At 43.6% G+C, this 21,694-nt stretch overlaps 1 protein-coding gene across 1 annotated transcript; it reads left to right on the top strand.

Moving 5' to 3' along the window:
* Nucleotides 1-799: 799 nt before the first annotated feature.
* Nucleotides 800-19,733, top strand: SQLE (squalene epoxidase). The gene is made up of 12 exons (XM_081012665.1): nt 800-1,196; nt 1,373-2,231; nt 3,183-3,435; nt 4,094-4,274; nt 7,688-7,784; nt 9,102-9,215; nt 10,383-10,554; nt 12,490-12,585; nt 13,223-13,365; nt 14,843-14,939; nt 16,438-16,525; nt 18,338-19,733. The coding sequence occupies exons 2-12, from the start codon at nt 1,950-1,952 to the stop codon at nt 18,528-18,530; spliced, it is 1,716 nt and encodes a 571-aa protein (XP_080868791.1). The 5' UTR covers nt 800-1,196; nt 1,373-1,949; the 3' UTR covers nt 18,531-19,733.
* The last annotated feature ends 1,961 nt before the right edge of the window (nt 19,734-21,694 follow it).

The following is a 21,694-nucleotide window of genomic DNA, read 5'->3' as shown; positions in this document are numbered from 1 at the left end:
GTCAGGCGCTCCTCGCCCGGCCTTGCGATTGGTTGAGCAGCACGGCCCCACCTCTTCGTTGTTATTTAAAAGCTTCGCCGTCCGTTAAGTTTTTATTCTGCCCCTCATCTTTTACGTATTTTAAAAGCGAGGAACCAAGTGGTACTGGACTACAGAAGTATGCCGGGCCGTGTCAGTTTCTTCCTTCTCCTCTGTCCCGAATGGCCTGCGAGTTATTCTGTGGCGGTGATGCAAAGCGCACTCTGCACATGCTCAGGAGCACAGGCCGTGGCTTAAATGTAAAAAACAAAAAACTCTTTATTCTGCCGCGCGGCGCACGCCCTCCCTCCCCGCTTCAGTTCCTCAGGCACGTTCCCCTCAGCGTTGCGATCACAGTGCCAGCGAGAGGGCAGGAGGCCCACTCTTCCGCACTGCGCATGCTCCAAACACTTGCGCAGTAAGCACCCTGAAGCCTTTCCCAGACGCCCGTTGAACCTCTTACCCACACTTTCCGTCTCAGGAAGGGACGCTGTCCAGCTTCGCTCTCCCTATTCGGCTCCATGGCAACGGCAAACACCTCATTTTCCCCCTCCCACCCCTCTTTCCTCTCTCCGCCTATCCGCGAACGCCGAACCTCTCGCGCCCCACGTCACATCGCACTAGGCTCCGGCGGGACGCTAAACCCCGCCCGCCGCCGCTTCCCATTGGCCCGAGCGCCATAGCACCATCTCGTCTTAGCGCGGCGGATTGGCCAAGAGGGGCTGGGCCGTGGAAAGCGCGAGGCGAAGGCAGGAGTTGAGCCGGCAGCCGGCTATTAGCATAACCCCGCCCTCTTCTCTCGTGGCCTCGCTCCCGCCTGCCTCCGCTCTCCTCACCTGCTCAGAGCATCCTTGGTCGCCAAGCGAGCCTTTTGCACGGCGAGGGCGGAGGCGAGCGGCCGTGAGGAGACGATGGCAGAGAAGATAAGCGAGCCATTTCCTTGAGGTGGTGGAGGAGGAGAGGCCATCAAACAGGACCAACAGCCCAGGTCTCTTTCCCGGAGGAGCTTGGGGCTGAGGGCGGCACAGCTCCGCCATCCACGGATCTAGGAGGAGGCGAAAGGAACGAGCCCTTTTCCTGTCAGAAAAATCCTGTCAGGGTCGCTGAGGGAAAGAGGAGCAGCCCTCGCATTTTTTAATATTTTTTTAAAAGAAACCCTCCCCCCCCCCGGTTTTCATGTATGTATGCGTTTCAGTTCTTCATTCTTGTGAATTAAATTTCCACACCTTTATCAAGGATGGCATGCTCTCCTGCCAACCAGGTGTGCGACCTGCAAAGCCCACCAGCCACTTTGGCAGGGATGGCGGTGGCTGGCACGCGCTCTCTTTAGTAACTTTTTGGTTTTTGTTCACAGGTGAAGCGAGAATCGCTTACGAAGGAGCAGGAGGGAAAGGAGCACAGGACCCGGAGATACACTTCCGATTCCCTTGTTGGATTGTGACATTTTGCATTTTTAAAACACACGCAATACCTTCCCGGGTGTTTGTTTGTTTGTTTGTTTAGGTATTCCTGCTGACTGAAGGGTCAAGAGCCTTAAAATACGTGTCCTGGCAGAAACCAGCAGATGGCTGAAGAAATTTAAATGAACAATGCCATTTCTAGGGACATGTTGACCCTAGAAATAGCGGGTGGCGATAGGTGGAGCTGCAAATCCACTATGTTTTCCTGCCTGGTGCCTAAGCCAAGGAACTGCTTTTTGTGACCACAGAGGTTTTGTATTAAATTTCTTGGCATTTTTCTTTTTTACCTTTTTGGATTTGCAGTACACTTTTTTAATTCTCCTCCTTTGGTTTGAAATGAGGATCTTTGTAATTTCGTAACGCAATTTGTACGGGGTGTGTGTAGCCCTGTTCAAGGAACTTTATTCAGAATCAAGCTTGAAAAGGGGGGAATCCAGCAGTGATTGTGAGACAGCACACCCTTCTTCCACAATGTGGACTTTTCTGGGCATTGCCTCTTTCATCTATGTCTATAAGAAATGTGGAGATTTGCTGAATTATGCCAACAAGGAGGTCCTGATTTCCATGCTGGTGTTCTTTATTGGTTTGCTGCTGTCCTATCGGTACCGGACATGGGGACTAAAGCAACAGAAGCACAGGCAACCCCATTGTGGAATGCTCTCTAATTTTCTTGCCGCTGTGCCTCTCCTTGGTTTTTTCTGGACTAAATTCCACGCAGGCTCTCCAAAGGTGTTGAAACCGAAATCCAAAGAGGTATGTTGGCTCTTAGCATGACAACCCAGGACTGAGATCTCTTTCCTATGTTTTAAAACAATCATCTTGCACCTTTCAGAGAAATTTGTTTTTAATACTGGGGATTTCTGAAGGGGGAATTTCTTTTTGAAAATCAGATTGCAGGTTTGTGTTCCTGAATGGTGATGGAAATCTACTTAAGCCAGCACTTCCCAAACTGGGGGAGAGGGATCTAGAACGTTCAGTTTTTGGGAAATTGCAACAGCTTCCATCGGTTTTGTATTCAATCAAGCTCAACACTCAGAACTATGTAGCTTGATAAGAGATTTTAATAACAGTTATTTGAAATTCTCAAACATTAGCTCCTTTGTAATACATTCCTAGGATTTCAGATTCCCCTTCCCCTCGTAGCTTTCTAGGGAGAGGGTATCTGTCCTATATCTAGCATATGTAGGTAAGAAACAACATCCTTCCTTGCCATTTTGAGGAGCACATAATGTAAATGAACTACAAGTGCAATTCTGTGCATGGTTTCTTGGCACTATGGTAATTCCTACTGTGTTCAATGGGATTTGGTATGTTAATGATTGTAGCCAATTCATTGAGGTCATCCAGGAGTGGTCCAGGAAGATACTGTGGCCATCCGTATCAAAGGTCGCTGAGAGATCCAGGGGAATCAGCAAGTTCTCATTCCTCCATTCCTTTCCTAAAGAAGATAATCCACCGGGGCACCCAAGGCTGATTCTGTCACAGAACCTGAACTTGTACTGGAATGAGTGAAGATAATCAGTTTCATCCAAGAGCATTATATGTAGCTCACGTTCCTCTATGTATATATCATGTACAGAATTCTCTCCCTCAATATGCTGTGCTTTTGTGACATTTGTCAGCCCAAGTCCTTGAAGTAAATGGTAATCACAATAGCCTAAAATGCATTTGTTTTGCTTTGCTTATGGCTTCATCTTTACGCAGGATAGAAGGGAAGTTGGTACCTCACCTGAGAGCACAATTGAGACAACTACGGGTTCAAATCTCAACCCTCCGTGTGATCCCGAAGTTATCATTGTGGGATCCGGTGTGCTTGGCTCTGCTTTGGCAGCAGTACTGGCAAGGGATGGAAGAAAAGTGACAGTAATTGAGAGGGATCTGAAGGAACCTGACAGGATAGTTGGAGAACTGCTGCAACCAGGGGGATATAATGCTCTGAAAGACCTGGGCCTGGGAGGTATGTTAGCAAATCACAAATCCTGCCTCATTGTTCTGATGTGCTTGTTGCCCCACTTTGTTTATTTAATTTGCTGGGTAGCCTGATCCTTGCCTTTCATCTATGCCTTTTATAATATCATAATACCAAAAAAAACCTCTCTATATATGTCGGCCTATAGGCTGAAATTAGAATCTAGCCTCTCCTTGATTTGGGGTGACTTCTGACAGGAGTGGGGGTGCACGAGTTTCCATTTCTTTCCACATTACAAAATTCCTCTGTCACTATTGTTTAATTTTGTCAGTAATGTACATGAGACCTATGACACTGAATGAAGCCATATATGATTCATATATGACCTACCTGGGACTCGGTAAACCCCTTGTTTTTGCTGCTTATCAGGGACTGTAGAAAACAGGGTAGTTGTTGAACATCTAGAAGGACATAATACATGGTTTATTGGCTGAATTCAGCTTAAATTCTTAGATTCTAAGATTCTGAAGAATGTTCAAAATATCTTTTCATGGTTGGGGAGAATTTCCATTGCATATTCCTGGTGCGTATAACATAATAAATGCTTGATCTAAATGTATGTTCTTGAGGCAACTTGATATGTATCCTTCTCATATACTGCCCTCAACTCTGCACTTTCCCTAATGTATTGACATTTATTTTGCAGAGGTTGTGGAAGGGATTGATGCTCACGCAATAAACGGCTATGTACTTCATGACCTAGAAAGTAAATCAGAAGTTGAAATTCCTTTCCCTGCCAAAACGGATGGCCAGATACAGAGTGGAATAGCGTTTCATCATGGGCGTTTCATCATGGGTCTCCGAAGGACAGCCATGGCAGAACCCAAGTAAGAACGGCAACTTAAAATAATAAGGCATCTACTGAATGAGCAGTTCTAGGCCTGACTGATGTACTAAGTGCATCCTTCCATCTTGTTGAATTTATTTTTTATTTTTTGTTTATTTTGTTTTTCCTTTTATATCACTTGAATAACACCTTTGTGGTCTGATGTCAACTGGAAGTAGCATCCCAGCCATCAGCAGTGCATTGGTGCTTATATAGTCATGCGAGTAATTCCTCAAATCAACTCAGCCACAGACATGTTTTACTGCACCACCCAAACAGGCATGCTTACCTTTAGTCATTTTGGGCACTTGAAAGAAAATAAACTGGAACTTCCACTTGAGGTCAGATAGGCACCCTCCTTACTCAACTTCCAGACCTACCGAATAATTAAAAATAATAATATCACAGCAAACATTTTGATTGAAATTTAAAGCCATATTTTCCAGTTCTCACTTTCCAGCCAATTGCAAGCTATGGTTTATCAATTCAGACAATATTCTAAATCAGGAATGGGGAACCTATGGTCTTCCAGGTATTGCTGGACTACAATTCCTATCAGCCCCAGTCAGCATGACCAGTATTTAGAGGTTATAAGAGAACAACAGGCAGGGCCAGAGTTGTCTGCTTCTATTCTAAACCATGGTTAAGCTTCCTTTGAAGTCTGAATTGCTTAGAAAACTACTAAGTCTATTTAATAGTGTTTCCAGTTTTTAAAATTGATTGTAACTAGCTCAGAGTCTGTTGAGTAACTGGGCATCAGTATATTTATGTAAATAGAGGTGCAACTAGATACCGTCTCTGGTTGTGCAACAGCGACACCAGGAAACTGGAAACTGAGGTGTTTTCCCTCCTTGAAGCAAAATGAAATATACATGTATCCGAATAGAAGTATGGTTAGGTCACGTAGCTCCCTCCCACTTGAACGGAACTGCTGCTTGAAAGTTGCATTTCCACTAATTTGCAAAATGTCCTGGTTTGATTTTACTGTACCATGGTCAAACTATACATGATGTATTCTTTGTTCTAATTGCTAATAGGAGCTGCAGGAAGTGATTTAGATCAGGGCTATGGCAAGAGGAAAAGGGTTCAACTCTTTCCTCTGTATTGACGCCCTGATGCAGATGACTCATGGGGCTGCCATTAGCTCTGTATGAGAATGTATACAGGCTTTCTCATGTTATGCTTCTGTTTCCCTTTCATGGCTCATAGCTTTGGGTGGATGGGATGGAATTTTGATCAGGACCATGGTGCAGAGTTAAAGAGTTAATCCTCTTATTTCCATATTTCAGCCCCAGTCTCAATCCTCTCTGCATCTGCTTTTTAGTGAAGAGAGAGAAATTAGAAATACAGCACATGCAGCCCTAAAAATATCAGATTAAAAACTCATTTTAAAGTAATCTTTCACCCTTAAAATACATTTATGAGAAAGGATAAACATTGTGATGAGTATTCAGTTTTATATACCCCACCTACCTTCATACCCACAGCACATATATTGAATCATGAACTGTTCAATCCTCTGGGTTGGCTATTGGCAAGATTTCCTGAGTCAGTATTGCAGAAAGGATCAGGAGAGAATATATCAGATCCTGTGGCTTGGTGGTGGCCAACCTTATTGGCACGTGTGCTGCATAACAAATCCATAGTATGAAATAATGCATTTTTAATAGTCACTATGACGGGACGCGGGTGGCGCTGTGGGTAAAACCTCAGTGCCTAGGACTTGCCGATCGTATGGTCGGCAGTTCGAATCCCCGCGGCGGGGTGAGCTCCCGTCTTTCAGTCCCAGCTCCTGCCCACCTAGCAGTTCGAAAGCACCCCTAAGTGCAAGTAGATAAATAGGTACCGCTTTATAGTGGGAAGGTAAACGGCATTTCCGTGTGCTGCGCTGGTGCTGGCTCGCCAGAGCAGCTTCGTCACGCTGGCCACGTGACCCGGAAGTGTCTCCGGACAGCGCTGGCCCCCGGCCTCTTAAGTGAGATGGGCGCACAACCCTAGAGTCGGACACGACTGGCCCGTACGGGCAGGGGTACCTTTACCTTTACCTTTAATAGTCACTACGCTAGATAGCCACAGCCATTCGTGTTTTAATAACTTCCATGCTGTATTATTGCAATGCATTCTGTGTGGGACTACTGTTGAGTAGTGTTCAGAGACTTCATTTAGTTTAAACTGCCGCTGCCAGATTCTTGCCTAGAGGAAGGTAGCTAGAACATAACCATGCCAGTTATATTCAGTCTGCACTGGCTATGTATTTGTTTCCATGATCAATTGGTTGCTGATTCTTGCCTTTTAAAGTTCTAAATAGCTTGCCTAGAGAGGACTGACTTTTTCCATCATGTTTGTCCTACTTCTGAAACTCTCTCCAGGTACCTCTTGCCAGCTGAATAGGGCAGGGCTTTCTCAGTTGTGATACCTGTCCTGTGGAATGCCTTTCCTGGGCAGGCCTGCCTAACTCCAGCACTGAACAAATTTTGACCTGATGTGGGCTGCTATAATGTTTTTTCTTCTTTCCTCCTCATGTATTGAGACTTGAATACCCCTTAGTTTAATTTGCTGTTGCTTTAGTTTTAATGATATGGTTGCTTATTCTGCTATTAAATTTGTTTTTTATTTTTAGTGTTATAATGTGATTTTATTTTCTATCTTAGTCAGTTCTTGCTTTTTTTTGGAAGAAAATTAAAGAATGGTTTAAGGTAAACTAGGGCTTATCATTAACTGCGTCCCACAGCTCTCTCATGGGGTGATATCCAATTGGTTTATAAGAAAAGTTTGGTTAATTTCTTGCCAACTGCTCATGCAAGCCACAGTCCTGGTTCAGACAACATGGCAAATCATAGCATGGCTTGTTTGAGCCATGCAGGTTCCATGCAGGCGGGAAGAAGCTGCAAGAGATCTATGAGGTATGGGAGAAGCTTGTTCACAATTGTACCATGGTTTAAGGCAGGGGTCAGCAACCTTTTTCAGCCGTGGGCCGGTCCACCGTCCCTCAGTCCATGTGGTGGGCCAGACTATACTTTTTTTTGGCGAGGGGGGGGGAATGAATGAATTCCTATGTCCCACAAATAACCCAGAGATGCATTTTAAATAAAAGGACACATTCTACTCATGTAAAAACACGCTGATTCCTGGACCATCTGCGGGCTGGATTGAGAAGGTGATTGGGCCACATCCGGCCCCCGGGCCTTAGGTTGCCTGCCCCTGGTTTAAGGCCATTGTTTAAATACGGATCTATTTTCTCCCCAGGAGTAGGAAGACAACCTGTGCAGTTGGTTCTGTTCAGGGGAATGGTTCTACCTATTAAAGTTAGTAGCGTATATTTTAGATGGAAATGTGCTTAGCTTACTGTATTATGGAATATGAACCATGGATATTGTGTGCATTAAAACAAATAAACAAACTGCTTTCTTCCAGTACAAAATTCATTGAAGGAACAGTGACTCAGCTGCTTGAAGAAGATGAACGTGTTGTTGGAATTTTGTTCAAAGATAAAGAAACTGGTGCTACAAAGGTGAGGCTCAATAGACATATATATTTTTACAGGAAAATATTCTAGGTTGTTTTGGTGCACAGTAATCCTCTGTCAAATTAAAGCAGGAAACAATTAAGGTAACCCAACAGGTAAATTAGCACAATGAGCGTGGTTAAAAACACAGGGCCAAATTATATGACAGTATTATTACTATTTATCTGTTTTCTGTTTTCAGTCCTCTCCTCCCATGGCATAAATACATATCTAGTCTACAGACTACAAAGTATATTTACAGGAAAAATATGTTTTGTAGCATTGCCCTTCAAAGTCATAAGGTTATTTATTAAGGGCCAAAGCAGAAAGAAAAAAACATAGTCTGACTGCTGCCTCAATAGATATATGCTACGTGGGTGGCGCTGTGGTCAAAACCACTGAGCCTCTTGGGCTTGCTGATCAGAAGATCGGCGGTTTGAATCCCTGTGACGGAGTGAGCTCCCGTTGCTCTGTCCCAGCTCCTTCCAACCTAGCAGTTTGAAAGCATGCCAGTGCAAGTAGATAAATAGGTACCACTGTGGCGGGAAGGTAAACGCTGTTTCCATGCGCTCTGGTTTCCATCACGGTGTTCCGTTGCGCCAGAAGTGGTTTAGTCATGCTCGCCACATGATCTGGAAAGCTGTCTGTGGACAAACGCCGGCTCCCTTGGCCTGAAAGCGAGATGAGCGCTGCAACCCCATAGTCGCCTTTGACTGGACTTAACCGTTCAGGGGTCCTTTACCTTTTTACCCATAGATATACAGTATGCTAAGGATACCTAAAAGTTCATATCATCTTCTATACATCAAATCAATCATTGCATTCTGCAGGAGAAGGTCTTCTGCAAATACCACCCATTTTGGTGGTCTGTTGCATATTATTTCAGAATCAGGCCTTTGGTAAGGCAACAAACACTATCCTTTGGAACTCCCTCCCATTGCAGATCAGACAGGTGTCGTTTTCGGTGCCTGCTAATGGTGTTCCTCTTTCAAAAAGCCTTCTAAAATCTTTATCCCAGTTGGCATCTGTCCTGAATTGAAATTGATTTTATATATGTGCTGCTGTTCTATTTTTTTATATTTATAACTTTTTTTAGATTGTTTTTATATATGCAATTGTTTTAACTGTGTGTGTGTGTTGTTGATGTTAAGGAAGAGCATCACAAGCTGCTGCTCAGAGATATGGTGCAATTTCCTTTTGAGAACTCTGACAGACTTTCAAATGAGAATGAAACTTCTGTGAAGATAGACTGGCTTAAGGGGTTACTGTACTATATGACACTATCATGTTTATCGCTTTTTCTTTCATCCTTCCCCATTGCAGGAGCTCCGTGCACCCCTTACTGTTATTGCTGATGGTGTCTTTTCCAAGTTTAGAAAACAACTTATCTCCAACAAAGTTAGAGTTCCATCTCATTTTGTGGGGTTAATTTTGAAAGTAAGTGTTACTTTTTAAAAACAACAACAACAAAGCTTACAGTTAGTCTGCTTACCATCTATGGTGTGGTGGCATTGTGGGCCATCATTGTAAACCAGGGTTGAATCCTGGGTGTGGGGCTTCAGATAACACGGCCAGTGGGGAGGCATAGCTGCTTGCCTTGCTGGCCAGGGCTTCAGATTCAAGCCTGCCTGCAGAATCGACCAATAGCAGGTGGGCTGGGAGGCAGGCCTTTCCCAGAGGGCAGGCCCAACGGAACACGTAGGCTTCCCTTGGGTGCGCTGCTGGGAAATCTAAAGCAGCCTGTCTCAACCCCAGCACCCAGTTCTTCTCCGGATCTTCCACCCAATTCCTTTGCATATTGTCTGCTCTTTTGGCGCTTGACCTTGCTGTGAACCTCATTGGCTGCTGTATTTGGGGCTGGGCATGGATGCTTAAAGAGGAAATGTTACAGTGATCAAGGTGCATGTTTCCAAGTTGTCCCATTTAAATTGCTAATGTTGTCATACCTCTGTCGTTATTAAATCCTGTAATTATCCATCCATATTTCATCCATCTTCACAACAGCTTCTGATGTTAGTTATTGACCATGACCAGAGAGTCGTAGTTTAGTAAGCCAGCGTATAAATAGCACTCAGCCACTTCACTTGACCCTTCACACAAGCAAGTGAGCAAGCTGGGAAGGATTCATTTAACTCTTGTTTCCTTCTCTGTCAGAAACAAGAAACTCTAGATTAATGCTTTTGGTACAAGCCAGGATATAAAGCCAAAATCAGACCATGGCCTCCACAGCCATCTACGGATACACCGCTAAAACTGTGTTTATGTGCCACGAGTGATCGCCAAGAAGAAGATTCTGTTAACTATGGTTTCCCACTTTGTATGGAACAAGAAATGATAGCTAACTGAAGACTTCCTTGTTTGTTTTCTGACTTGTGCAAAGGGAGAAATTAGTTAAATGTAAGAGGGCACCAGGATCATACAAGCTGAGGAATGGTTGTCCAAATGTGGTCACTGTTGCTAACATTTTACAGATTGGGAAATGAGCATCTGTACTAGTAGTTTGTTGAAAACTGGCCAGTGAATTCATGGCCAACCAGGGATGTATTGATAAATGTAAGTCGGAAGGCACTTTTAATAACTTTTTCTCTTTCTTTCACTGTAAAGGATTCACCTCAGTTTAAAGCCAACCATTCTGAAATTGTTCTGGGTAATCCTAGTCCAGTACTTTTCTACCAGATTTCTTCCAATGAAACCAGAGTCCTTGTTGACATTCGAGGTGAAATGCCAAAGAACCTTAAAGAATACATGGTTGAACGGATTTATCCACAACTACCTGGTAAGCATTATGTGCACAGGTTGTCAATACTGTGAAAGAAACCATCTACTTAAGTGTTTGCATCAACTCTCATTTGATGCAGAATTGCCTCGTCATTGAAGAAATAAACTTTAAACGTCTAAACTGTGATTAACATGCACTCAGAGTTGAAGCTTCAAGGAGCATTATCATTTGCAAATATTCATGTTTCTAGACTTGGTTGAAAGGTAGCTGTGACTGGGAGAGGATGGTGGAAAATAGCCCTTTGCAGTGTAAGTGCTTATGTTGGTAGCCTTTTACATCCTGTCCATGGTCAATGATGGACTTGGAATTGGGCATGCCTGAAGTATGCCTGATTTCATAGAGGCACAGGGGCATAATCTCAAGTTTCTTCGTCACTTACCCTCAGTGGTCACACATTCACAAGGATAAATAGCTGGTGTAAAGCCACATTTGACCAGTTCATTGTTACAGTCATGAGGGCATCGTTATCTTCCTCCTTATAATGACTTCCAGGAAATCTTGCACAACAGTTTCCCCCAGGTGATATACTGGAAATGTGGCATTTTCCTAGTGTAGGTGTTGCTCGTGGGTGGCCTCAAGTTGTGCTGTCTCAGTCTGGGAGTTTCTTAGAGCACCTTTGGGTACCTGGAGCAGTGAGCCCCTGAGGGAATGAGAGGGGAATTGAGCAGGCTGTGGGACTAGCCAGAAATGGTAATTTGAAAAGTTGTATGTTTGTGAAGAAAACTTGAAAGGCTGGTTTTGCTTTTTACAGCAAGGGTCTCTTCAGAACCAGGAAGAATTTTTTTCTTGGGCAAGAGTCTGATGGAGTTTCACCTTCACCTGTTAAAAATGTCTTTGCTCTGTCAATGGCAAACTGCAACTTTTTAGCTGTGGGTCTCTTTACCTGACCTGACTGTTTTGTACTGGGAATAGATTCCTGTACTTCAGTATTGAGACTGTTTGTTTCAAGTTGCCAGTGAATATCTGGGTTTCACAGATGTGCTTTTGAACAACACCCCATCATTTCAGTCAGATGTGTGCAGAAGATATTCCTGATACACTACTACTACTACTACTACTACTACTATTACTACTGATAATAATAATAATAAATCAGATGTGGGGAATATTTGGCCATTCAGATGTTGCTGAACAGCAACTCCCATCATCTCATAATTGATCTGGACACTATACAGTCGTACCTTGGTTGTCAAACGGAATTCATTCCAGAAGTCTGTTTGACTTCCGAAAACGTTTGACAACCAAGGCGCAGCTTCTGATTGGCTGCAGGAGCATCCTGCACTGAATTAGAAGCTGCAGAAGCCACGCCAGACGTTCAGGTTCCAAAGAACGTTCACAAACCGGAACACTCACTTCTGGGTTTGTGGCGTTCAGGAGCCAAAACGTTCAAGTCGCAAGGCATTTGGGATCCAAGGTATGACTGTACTTCTATCGTTGCAGTCTAGAATAGCATTAGTTTTTTTTTGCTGCTGCATCATACTGTTGACTCATGTTAAGCTTATGGTCTGCTAAGACCCCTAGATCCTTTTCACATGTATTGCTTGTTGCTCTCTGATTCCTGCTCCACCCACATCCTTATTTATCCAAAACAGTCTAGTTTTAACAAGCATTTTGAGATCTACCATACTTCACTTGTATTTGGCATGAGGACACCTTACACTTTCCATAATGTTTTCTCATGTTGGTGCCAATAATTTTGAAAGAAATCCCAACAGATTGACTTCTAAGTGATCCCCCACCCCCACCCCCAGAGTGGATTTATCTTTAGGTCTCCGGAGTTCTGTAGGAGAGCTAACAACTTGTCTCAGTTTTCTAATCACTTTTGGGGGGACAGGTTGGAGCTAGGTATTAATGATGTCTCTCTTCTGAATCTTGATGAAAAGATTGAATGTTCTGTAAATGACTGAACTTTTGCATTTTTTCTTTTTGCAGCGCACTTACAGGAGCCTTTCGTAATAGCTGTGCAGAATGATCGCATGAGGACCATGCCAGCAAGCTTTCTGCCTCCGTCCCCTGTAAACAAATCAGGTCTGTGAGCAGAAGAGTGAATTGAAAGCTGAAAGGCTTAAGGGTCTGCCCATCCAAGGGTGGGGGCGTGCCCAGTGGGGTTTTGTTCCCCCTCGCTTTGAACAGCACAGAATCCCATCCACCAATGCCGTATCACCAAACTTCTTTGGAAAGACTTTTCCCTTTCAAATAGGGTGCAAAACACAAGCCTAAACCTCTCAGGTGTGGAATAGTTCTTTGGATTTCAGCCTTTGAAAACAAAGGGGTTGTTCCTCAGACTTTAAGACAGAGGCGGTAAACCTCAAGCTCAGGGCTGAATTCCCCTGCACCTGCCCCTCTAAGTGCTTAGTGCAATCATTCTTCTATTTTCTATACCTTCAATGCCCAGAAACCCAGCAGGCACCATTTGCTGGCACCTTCCATGGTCCCTCGGCCCCAGGGATTAGAGGGCAGGGTTGGAATCATTGCTGTCACTCTGTTTAGCATTACGATGATGCCACTTCACTCAGTAGAGGCATGAAGCAATCTAGAGATTGCTAGGAAAGATAGTGGCACCTGCCAACCCCAAAGTGTGCAAAAGTTTAGAATGAATGCCAGGATCCTGCATCTATACAACAGTGGTTGATTTTAGAGGTTGTTTCCTTCTTTTTTTACGTAGGAGTCCTCCTTCTGGGTGACGCTTACAACATGAGGCACCCTCTAACAGGTGGAGGAATGACTGTTGTTCTGAATGACATCAAGATATGGAGACACCTGCTGCAGGCCATTCCAGACCTGTATGAGGATTCTGCTATTCTGGAGGTATTTTATTCTTTTTCTTTTATTACATTCATTAGTCACTTTATTTTGCACAGGGCAACCCAAAGCAACTTAAAAGCATGGGTATGATTCTGGCTTTTCCTTTTGGGGTGGGGGCTTTGGTTCACGTAAGGGGGTGGGGTTTTTTTGCAACTTTAAGCTGCTGCCTGTTCTAGGTTAGAGAGAATCTTGAGTTCCGATCACCTGCACACCAAACTTTCAGGTTCAAGGGAGGACTGTGGTCACAACCCCACCATGAATTTAACTCACATAGCTTTCCCCAAAGAGTCCTGGGAACTATAGTTTGTCAAGGCTTCTTGGAACTGTAGCTCTCTGAAGGGTAAACTGCAGTTCCCCAGGATTCTTTAGGGAAAGCTAGCCTGGCTTATATTGTAACACTTGTTGAATCCAGGAATTAGAAGGATCTTCCATACAGCCTACATCCTCCTTCCCCAAACTCATGACAGTATAATGATGGACTTAATAGAATTGAGAGGACATTGGCAAACAGGTCTGATAAGATTCTTGCTCAGCTCACTGCTGCTTGTCACGTGTAACTTGTGATCCATGTTGTACTACATGGAAACTTATGCTGCAATAAATACTTAAGATGCCAGAAAACTATTTTGTTTCTGACAAAGTATTCTGCTGGGAGAAGCCTGGTCCTGCTATTCCTATAATTTCTGTTTAGAGATGTGACATTTCTGGACATTTTGACACCATGGTGGGCTTGTTTGTGATGGGTGATGAAATAGGTGTCATAGAATTGTAGAGTTGGAAGGGACCCTGAGGACCATCTAGTCCAGGGTTAGGTCTCCAGCTATTTTCAGACAACAGGTCCCATCATCTCTGACCGCTGGCCTTGCTAGCTAGGGATGATGGGAGTTGTAGTCCAAAAACAGCTGGGGACCCAAGTTTGGGAAACACTGATCTAGTCCAACCCCCTGCAATGCAGGAATATGCAGCCGTCCCACACAGGGACCGAGCCTGCAACCTTGGCGTTATCAGCACCACCCTCTAACCAACTGAGGTACCCATAAATCATGTGCACCATTTTAAGAATGTGAAATGCATTATGCATTCTCTGTGGGGAAATGCAAAAAGGGAGCAGGCCATGCTTCCATGGTAGAGCACTAACTAGCCTTTGCACAGAAAAGGTCTCATGTTCTATTTCTGTCATCTCAGATTGTTAGGTAGCAAGTGATGGGACAGAATTCTGCCCTGGAGAGCTTCCTTCAGTAAGAGCAGACTAGAAATAAGCCGAATGATCTGACTTAATATAAAGCAGATCCATAGGTGTACTGATAACAATTTGCTGACAAGCTCTTGAGGTCCCTTCTCATCATGAGACCATTCCTCTGTCATTTGGTGGAGTAAGTGCCCCCATCTTAAACCATATTGAAACTGGTAAACCCCATTACGTATGCAATGTTATGTTCCATCCTGATGCCAGCAAGTAACCTTATCTTACCTTTTGCAGGCAAAGAAGACATTTTACTGGACAAGACGAAAGTCCCATTCCTTTGTCGTGAACGTCCTTGCTCAGGCGCTTTATGAATTATTTGCTGGAACAGATGGTAAATGCATTCCCAAAAGATACAAACAAAGTTAATTACACTTCATAAATCTATTTTGCTCCAGTTTAAGTGATGCAAGACCTGTTGACGTGATGGAACACCTCCATATTACTTTAGCTGCACTGTGGCAAACTTATACCTTGATCATTCATCCATCCATCCATCCACCCACCCCTAAGGCAGGAGCACACTGTTTGATAGCCATGGGATTGCTATTGAAAACAAGCTTTTCTGCACTGCCATTTCTCTTCTGAACATGTGACATTTATTATTATTACTTACTAAATTTGTGTACCGCCCTATACCCATAGATCTCTGGGTGGTTCACAACATAAAATTGCAATATAAAATACACAAAATGCATAATAAAAATAAGAACAGAAACAAGCCAATAATCCCCCCTCCTATAAACCGTTTAAAAAGGCATCAGATGTCTGTCAGCCAAAGGTCTAGTTCAGGCATAGGCAAACTCGGCCCTCCAACTGTTTTGGGAGTACAACTCCCATGATCCCTAGCTAACAGGACCAGTGGTCAGGGATGATGGGAATTGTAGTCCCAAAACATCTGGAGGGCCAATTTTCACCTGGTGCCTAAAGGTGTATTTAGATCAGGGATGTCAGCAGCATCCTTATGGCAATCTTAACATGTATTCTGTCCATCTGACTTTCTCTATCAGTACCTAAGTGGACTATGGGACGTAAAAAAAAAAAAAGTCTACTGTCAGCATTTCGTTGGAAGGTTATGCTAGCCTGGAAAGCAAATAAATTATATTAATAAATTGATAAATTAATTAAGAGTTGTTAAGTCTCATTGAATGCTTTGTAGATTGCAGATGCAGCCTAGATCCATTCATCAGAGGACAAACTTAGATTTTTAGCATGGGTATAGTTTGGATAACGTATGACAATCTTACCGTGGTAATGATCATTAGCTTGTGGTGACACGGAAGTGGGTTTTTTCACTAGTAGCACCAGTGTTCCTGGAGTGACCCCTGGTGAAATACGAGAGGCCCCACCTGTATGGGCTTCCAGGCAGCTTTTGAAAGCACTCCTGTTCACACAGGCATTACGTTGATCTCACCACCTGAGTCTCATAATTTAATTGATGTTTTGTTGGAATGGGATTGTTTCGTTGCATAATTTAATGAATGTTTTAATGGGATTGTTTTATTGTGTGATTTAAGAATGGATGTTTATATGTTAATTGGTGTTAATTTGTGTAATTGGTCTTTGGATTTGTAAACTGATTAGTATTTTGACATTAAGCTGTATATAAATGCATAAATAATAACAATAAGGCACTGTTGCTGCATCAGTTTGTTGTGGTGGCGATTATTTAAAAATGCATAATATCAGACTGAAGAAATGAGGGGCAGGATGTTAGAAACTTGTGTGTGTTGCCATGTATGTTATAAGATTATTCTTCATTTAAGTAGTTCATTCCACTCTTATTTTCTGTGCTTTCTTGTAAAGCAGTGTTCCTTTTAATTCTTTTGCAGTTTATCTGCGTCAGTTAAGGCAAGCCTGTTTCCTTTATTTCAAGCTTGGTGGCGAGTGCGTATCTGGCCCAGTTGGATTACTGTCTGTGTAAGTTGGAGAAATGTTTATAAAATCCTTCTCAGGTTGTTGTTCAGGGCAGGACTCTCTTTGGAAACCATGTGAAAGAGACCTTTCATGAGTCCACTTAACCAGTGAGGCATAGAGGGGCTGGGGATCAAATACTACTACTGCTACTACTAAAATACATACAATACATACATACATACATACATACATACATACATACATACCCCGCCTATTCGGCTGGGTTTCCCCAGCCACTCTGGGCATCTCCCAACAGAATATTAAAAACACGATAAAACATCAAACATTAAAAACTTCCCTAAACAGGGTTGCCTTCAGATGTCTTCTAAAAATCAGAGAGTTGTTTATTTCCTTGACATATGATGGGAGGGCATTCCACAGGGCGGGCGCCACCACTGAGAAGGCCCTCTGCCTGGTTCCCTGTAATGAGGGAACCGCCAGGAGGCCCTCGGAGCTGGACCTCAGTGTCAGGGTGGAATGGTGGGGATGGAGACGCTCCTTCAGGTATACTGGGCCGAAACCGTTTAGGGCTTTCAAGGTCAGCACCAACACTTTGAATTGTGCTTGGAAATGTACTGGGAGCCAATGTAGGTCTTTCAGGACCGGTGTTATACGGTCTTGGCTACCACTCCCAGTCACCAGTCTAGCTGCTGCATTCTGGATTAGTTGTAGTTTCCAGGTCCACAAAGTTTTATGATCAGATAACTTAATACAAACAAGCTAAGCCAGGTGTCATGTTCTCTCTCCCCACTCCAAATATTTATTTTTATTCAGGAACATGGGAAGCTGCCTCATCCCAGGCCAGGGTATTTGTCCATCTAGCTTAATAGTATTCTCAGCGGTTCTCCAGCGCCCTTAGGCAGAGCAGAGTCTTTTGCATCACCTGTTACTTGATTCTTTCTTACTTGCTTATTCAGTTACCGTATTTTTTGCTCCACAAGACGCACTTGACCATAAGACGCACCTAGTTTTTAGAGGGCTAAAAGCAAGAGAAAAAAAACTGTGCGCAGAGCATGTAAGTGGCTCTCGCTTTTCTTGCTTTAAAGCTTACATGGCTTCTCTCCCGCTTTGCGCAGCTCTCACTTTGCTTGCCCATCCCTCCTCCTGCCTCGCTGTAAAAGAGGAGGAGGAGACACCGGGACAGGTGCTTTTTAAAGGGAGCGCTGAGAAGAGCCTTCCGCCTGCATTCGCTCCATAAGACGCACACACATTTCCCTTTACTTTTTAGGAGGGAAAAAGTGCGTCTTATGGAGTGAAAAATATGGTGATTCATTTTTGCCCTGCTCGTCATCCAAAAACACTCCAGCAGCACTGTGCAGGATTGAATCCTCTTGCTTTCTGTTGGCAGGGAGGAGAGGCAGTGTCGTCTCCTTCCTCCTCTCCTCACAGTATGTTTAATTGGGGTCTTAAGAACTTAAGAACATTAGCCCCATCCCCAAATGGATCCAGTGTTGGCACTGGGGTGGAGTGGGTGGTCCCTGAGTAGGCACAGGGCAGTTTGGCTCGACACCTGCCTCAGGGTCAGAGGGGGATTGTGTGCAGCTGGAACGGAAAAGCAGATGGAACTAACCCAGTAGTGAAACATTCAATCTGTGTTAACACTAACCTTTTCATAGGTAAGGTTGTGGGAGGGGGAGAAATCATAGAATTGGAAGGGACCCTGAGGATTATCTAATCCAACCTGCTAAGCATAAAGTGGCCTTTCGAGAGGCTTTGTTACCCAACCATTACAACGGATTAGTATTTTGTAAAATCTAGTACATTGCTCGTAAGGTGAAATGCTTTTTTCATCATTTCCTTAATCCTTCCCTGCAGCTTATCACCCAAGCCTGTCGTCCTGATTGGCCACTTCTTTGCTGTTGCCCTCTACGCCGTGTATTTCTGCTTCAAGTCTGAGTCCTGGATCACCAAGCCGCGAGCGATCTTCAGCAGCGTTGCTGTGCTGTACCGGGCTTGCTCCGTCATATTTCCACTCATATACTCTGAAATAAAGTACCTCACCTATTAAATTCGGAAAGACAAATCCGCAGGAAAAGGAATGCAGTAGACTCCCTTCTCTCCTCTCACCCTCCATTCTTGTGAATGTGGGATAGTTCTGTCCCAAAAAACCAGACTTCTACTCTCTCTTTCTCAAGAAAAGGAACAAGCTTCGTTTTGTGTTTTTTTGTACAGAGAGAGCCAGCCTCTGGATGTGAGATAAGGGAGATCCCAAGTGTGTATAATCCCATGAACCAAGAAGGTAATATTTCAGTAAAGATCAGCCAAATCTATGGGGAGGGAGAGGTAATTCCTACTGCTGTTTCTGGGCGTAGCTCTTCAGAGCCAAGGGAGTGCAAATAACCATCTGCCTGTTGAGCTTCCCATCCCTCTGGCTGCTGGGGCCGTGGCTAAATGCTACACAAAACTCTGTAGCACATGCGATCCTGCCAATACAGGAGACAAGATAGCCAGGAATCATTGTTCTCACTGAGGAGGTAAACCTGTGCCTTGGCTGCATCACTTTAGACTGGAGATCAAAAATGGAATGACCGAATGCTCTTCCACACAACCCTTCCTCGAAAATTAGCAAATAAATTGCCCTGCACATAGAAAACTAGCACATCAGGGTGAGAGCTAGGCTAGGTTTATGGATGCATTTATTTTTAAAACAATATGAAGGAACAATGAATCGCGTTGAACCCTCACCTGCAGCCCAGGCCCAGGTTTGCTTCCTTGGGATCTGGTTCATTCTTGGTGTTTGATTCCTACAATGAATAATGTGTAGTGCTAGCTAAGGCAGCCTCGCTGGTACTACTGCTAGTTCCTGAGGGTTTCTCGTGCCAGAACTATACAAATCTGAATAATTTAGTTACTAGTCACACAGACAATGAATATGTGTGTGTATGTATGTAAAAATAACAAACTCACATACAAAAAAATATGTAAGTTTGATTTCCTTATACGGATGAAGATTCTAAAAGAGATCGATGTTTCCAGGGACCACTATAAAAATGTTCAGGACAGAAGCTAAAATGCTAATTCCAGCAGAAGATAGTTGATGGATTGTTGAGCATGCCCCATTAATGTTAATTAAAAGCTAATGAAGCAAGGGGTAGTTCAAACCGTTAACTCTTTCTTTTTGCTGCTAATGTTATCTGTACCTTTGACATTTTCTATCTTTTATGTGAAATGTCCCTCTATGATGAGATAAAATCCTAATGTGTTTTATTCAGCTAAATGTCCCTGTCTCCTTTTTTTGTCCTGTGGTATAAGTACTGGGATCCTTTTCTTAAGTTTTATTTAAATAACTTTCTAGTGGGGAAGAGGGAGATATGACGCTGGTTCTTTTCATAGTTGAGGAGGCCTGTGGCAGCATAGGAGATTTAAAGCAGCATCACAACACAGAGCTGTGAATCCTTGCCACGACCCTTTACGTAGCTGTAAACCTGCTTCCTCAGTTGCTATGAGATACAACTTTGGTCACATCCATACCATACGTTTAAAGCATGCAGCTTCCCTCAGAGAATCCTGGCAACTTTGGTTTGCTCCTCAGTGCTACAGTAGGGGATCCCAGAAGAGTTTGTTTTTTGATCCTCAAAGATTCTGTGCCCGTGAAACATCATGAGAGCCTGTCTGGTTCTACTCTTGAAAAGTATAAAGGTAAAGGGACCCCTGACCATTATGTCCAGTCGTGGCCGACTCTGGGGTTGCGGCGCTCATCTCACTTTACTGGCCGAGGGAGCTGGCGTACAGCTTCCGGGTCATGTGGCCAGCATGACTAAGCCGCTTCTGGCGAACCAGAGTAGCACACGGAAACGCCGTTTACCTTCCCTCCGGAGCGGTACCTATATATCTACTTGCACTTTGACGTGCTTTCGAACTGCTAGGTTGGCAGCTGGGACCAAGCAACAGGAGCTCACCCCGTCACGGGAATTCGAACCACCGACCTTCTGATCAGCAAGTCCTAGGCTCTGTGGTTTAACCCACAGCGCCACCTGCATCCCCTTGAAAAGTATACAGTGAAGTAAATTTTAAGTGATTTTGTTTTCCTGTGTTGGTTTGGTTTGTAGAATGACAAGCAAGGGACAGTTCATACCAAGTTCTCCACATAAAAGCAGATGTGATCCTGCCCCCCCGGCCCAAATCACAGCAAAACATTTTTCGACTTCTGTGAGCTTAGCAATCTCTGTAGCTTTATTTGTAGTTTGTGCAGTTCACACAAACGTTTCCCCGTGTAAACATGAGCACCTGTGTGGACTAGCTATTCCGACTCAAAAGAAGTTGCATTGGGAAACTTGCTAAACTGTACCACTTGAGATCTTATGCATATTTGCTGGTTTCCCCAAAGGACGAATGTCCCCTACATTGAGAAATCTAGCATGGCAGGGTTTGTCAACCTCCTTGCTGACATTTAGTTTCGTAGATGCAGTTTTTATTTGGAAGATCATTCACTCATGTGACTCTTTCCCTGCCTAAGGTGATAGCCTGAGCAATAGTTTTACTATGGTAATATTAAGATAAAATGCTCATACAAAAAGATGATGCTATGATGGAGATTCTTGGGAAGTCCAAGGTGAGTGTGCTTAACTTGTTCAATTATAGACTTTTGTGTCTTGCTTTCCGGTGACTAAAGTATTTGTTTTGCAATGTTTTTAAACCCCATATGTTTGATTCACAGTAATTATAGCGCAATTTTTATAAGCAGATTTCATTGAGAAATGTGTCATGCAATAAAAAGAATACAGTTCGGAACAACCAGAGTCATTACAAAACACATTTCAGAGCAATCTACCGAAAGTAAAATTATGCTTAGTCAGCAGTAAGAAGCAAATGGCAAGTGTACATTCATTCGAATAATAATAGCAAAATTAACAACATGACATGTAAAGGCCAGTACCTTGTGATCTGCTGGATACTTGGTTATAAAACTATTGAGGATATGTTGAAATTGAGTGTCAGGCCTAATGAACACAGCATCGTTGTCTGACCGAGGCATAACAGAGTTTTACTATGACTTCCCTTGATCTGGACACTATGCTTCTGTTGATGCAGCCTAGAATAGCACTAGCTTTTCTCTCTTTTTTGCTGCTGCATCAACTACTGCATCATGTTCCGCTTGTGACCCACCAAGATCCCTGGATCCTTTATACATGTACTGCTAGTAAGCCAGGTGTTTCCCACCTTATATTTGTG

The sequence above is a fragment of the Podarcis pityusensis genome (assembly GCF_964106645.2).
Source record: "Podarcis pityusensis genome assembly, chromosome: 7".
Lineage (NCBI taxonomy): Eukaryota > Metazoa > Chordata > Lepidosauria > Squamata > Lacertidae > Podarcis > Podarcis pityusensis.
This window is presented reverse-complemented; position numbering and strand designations above follow the sequence as displayed.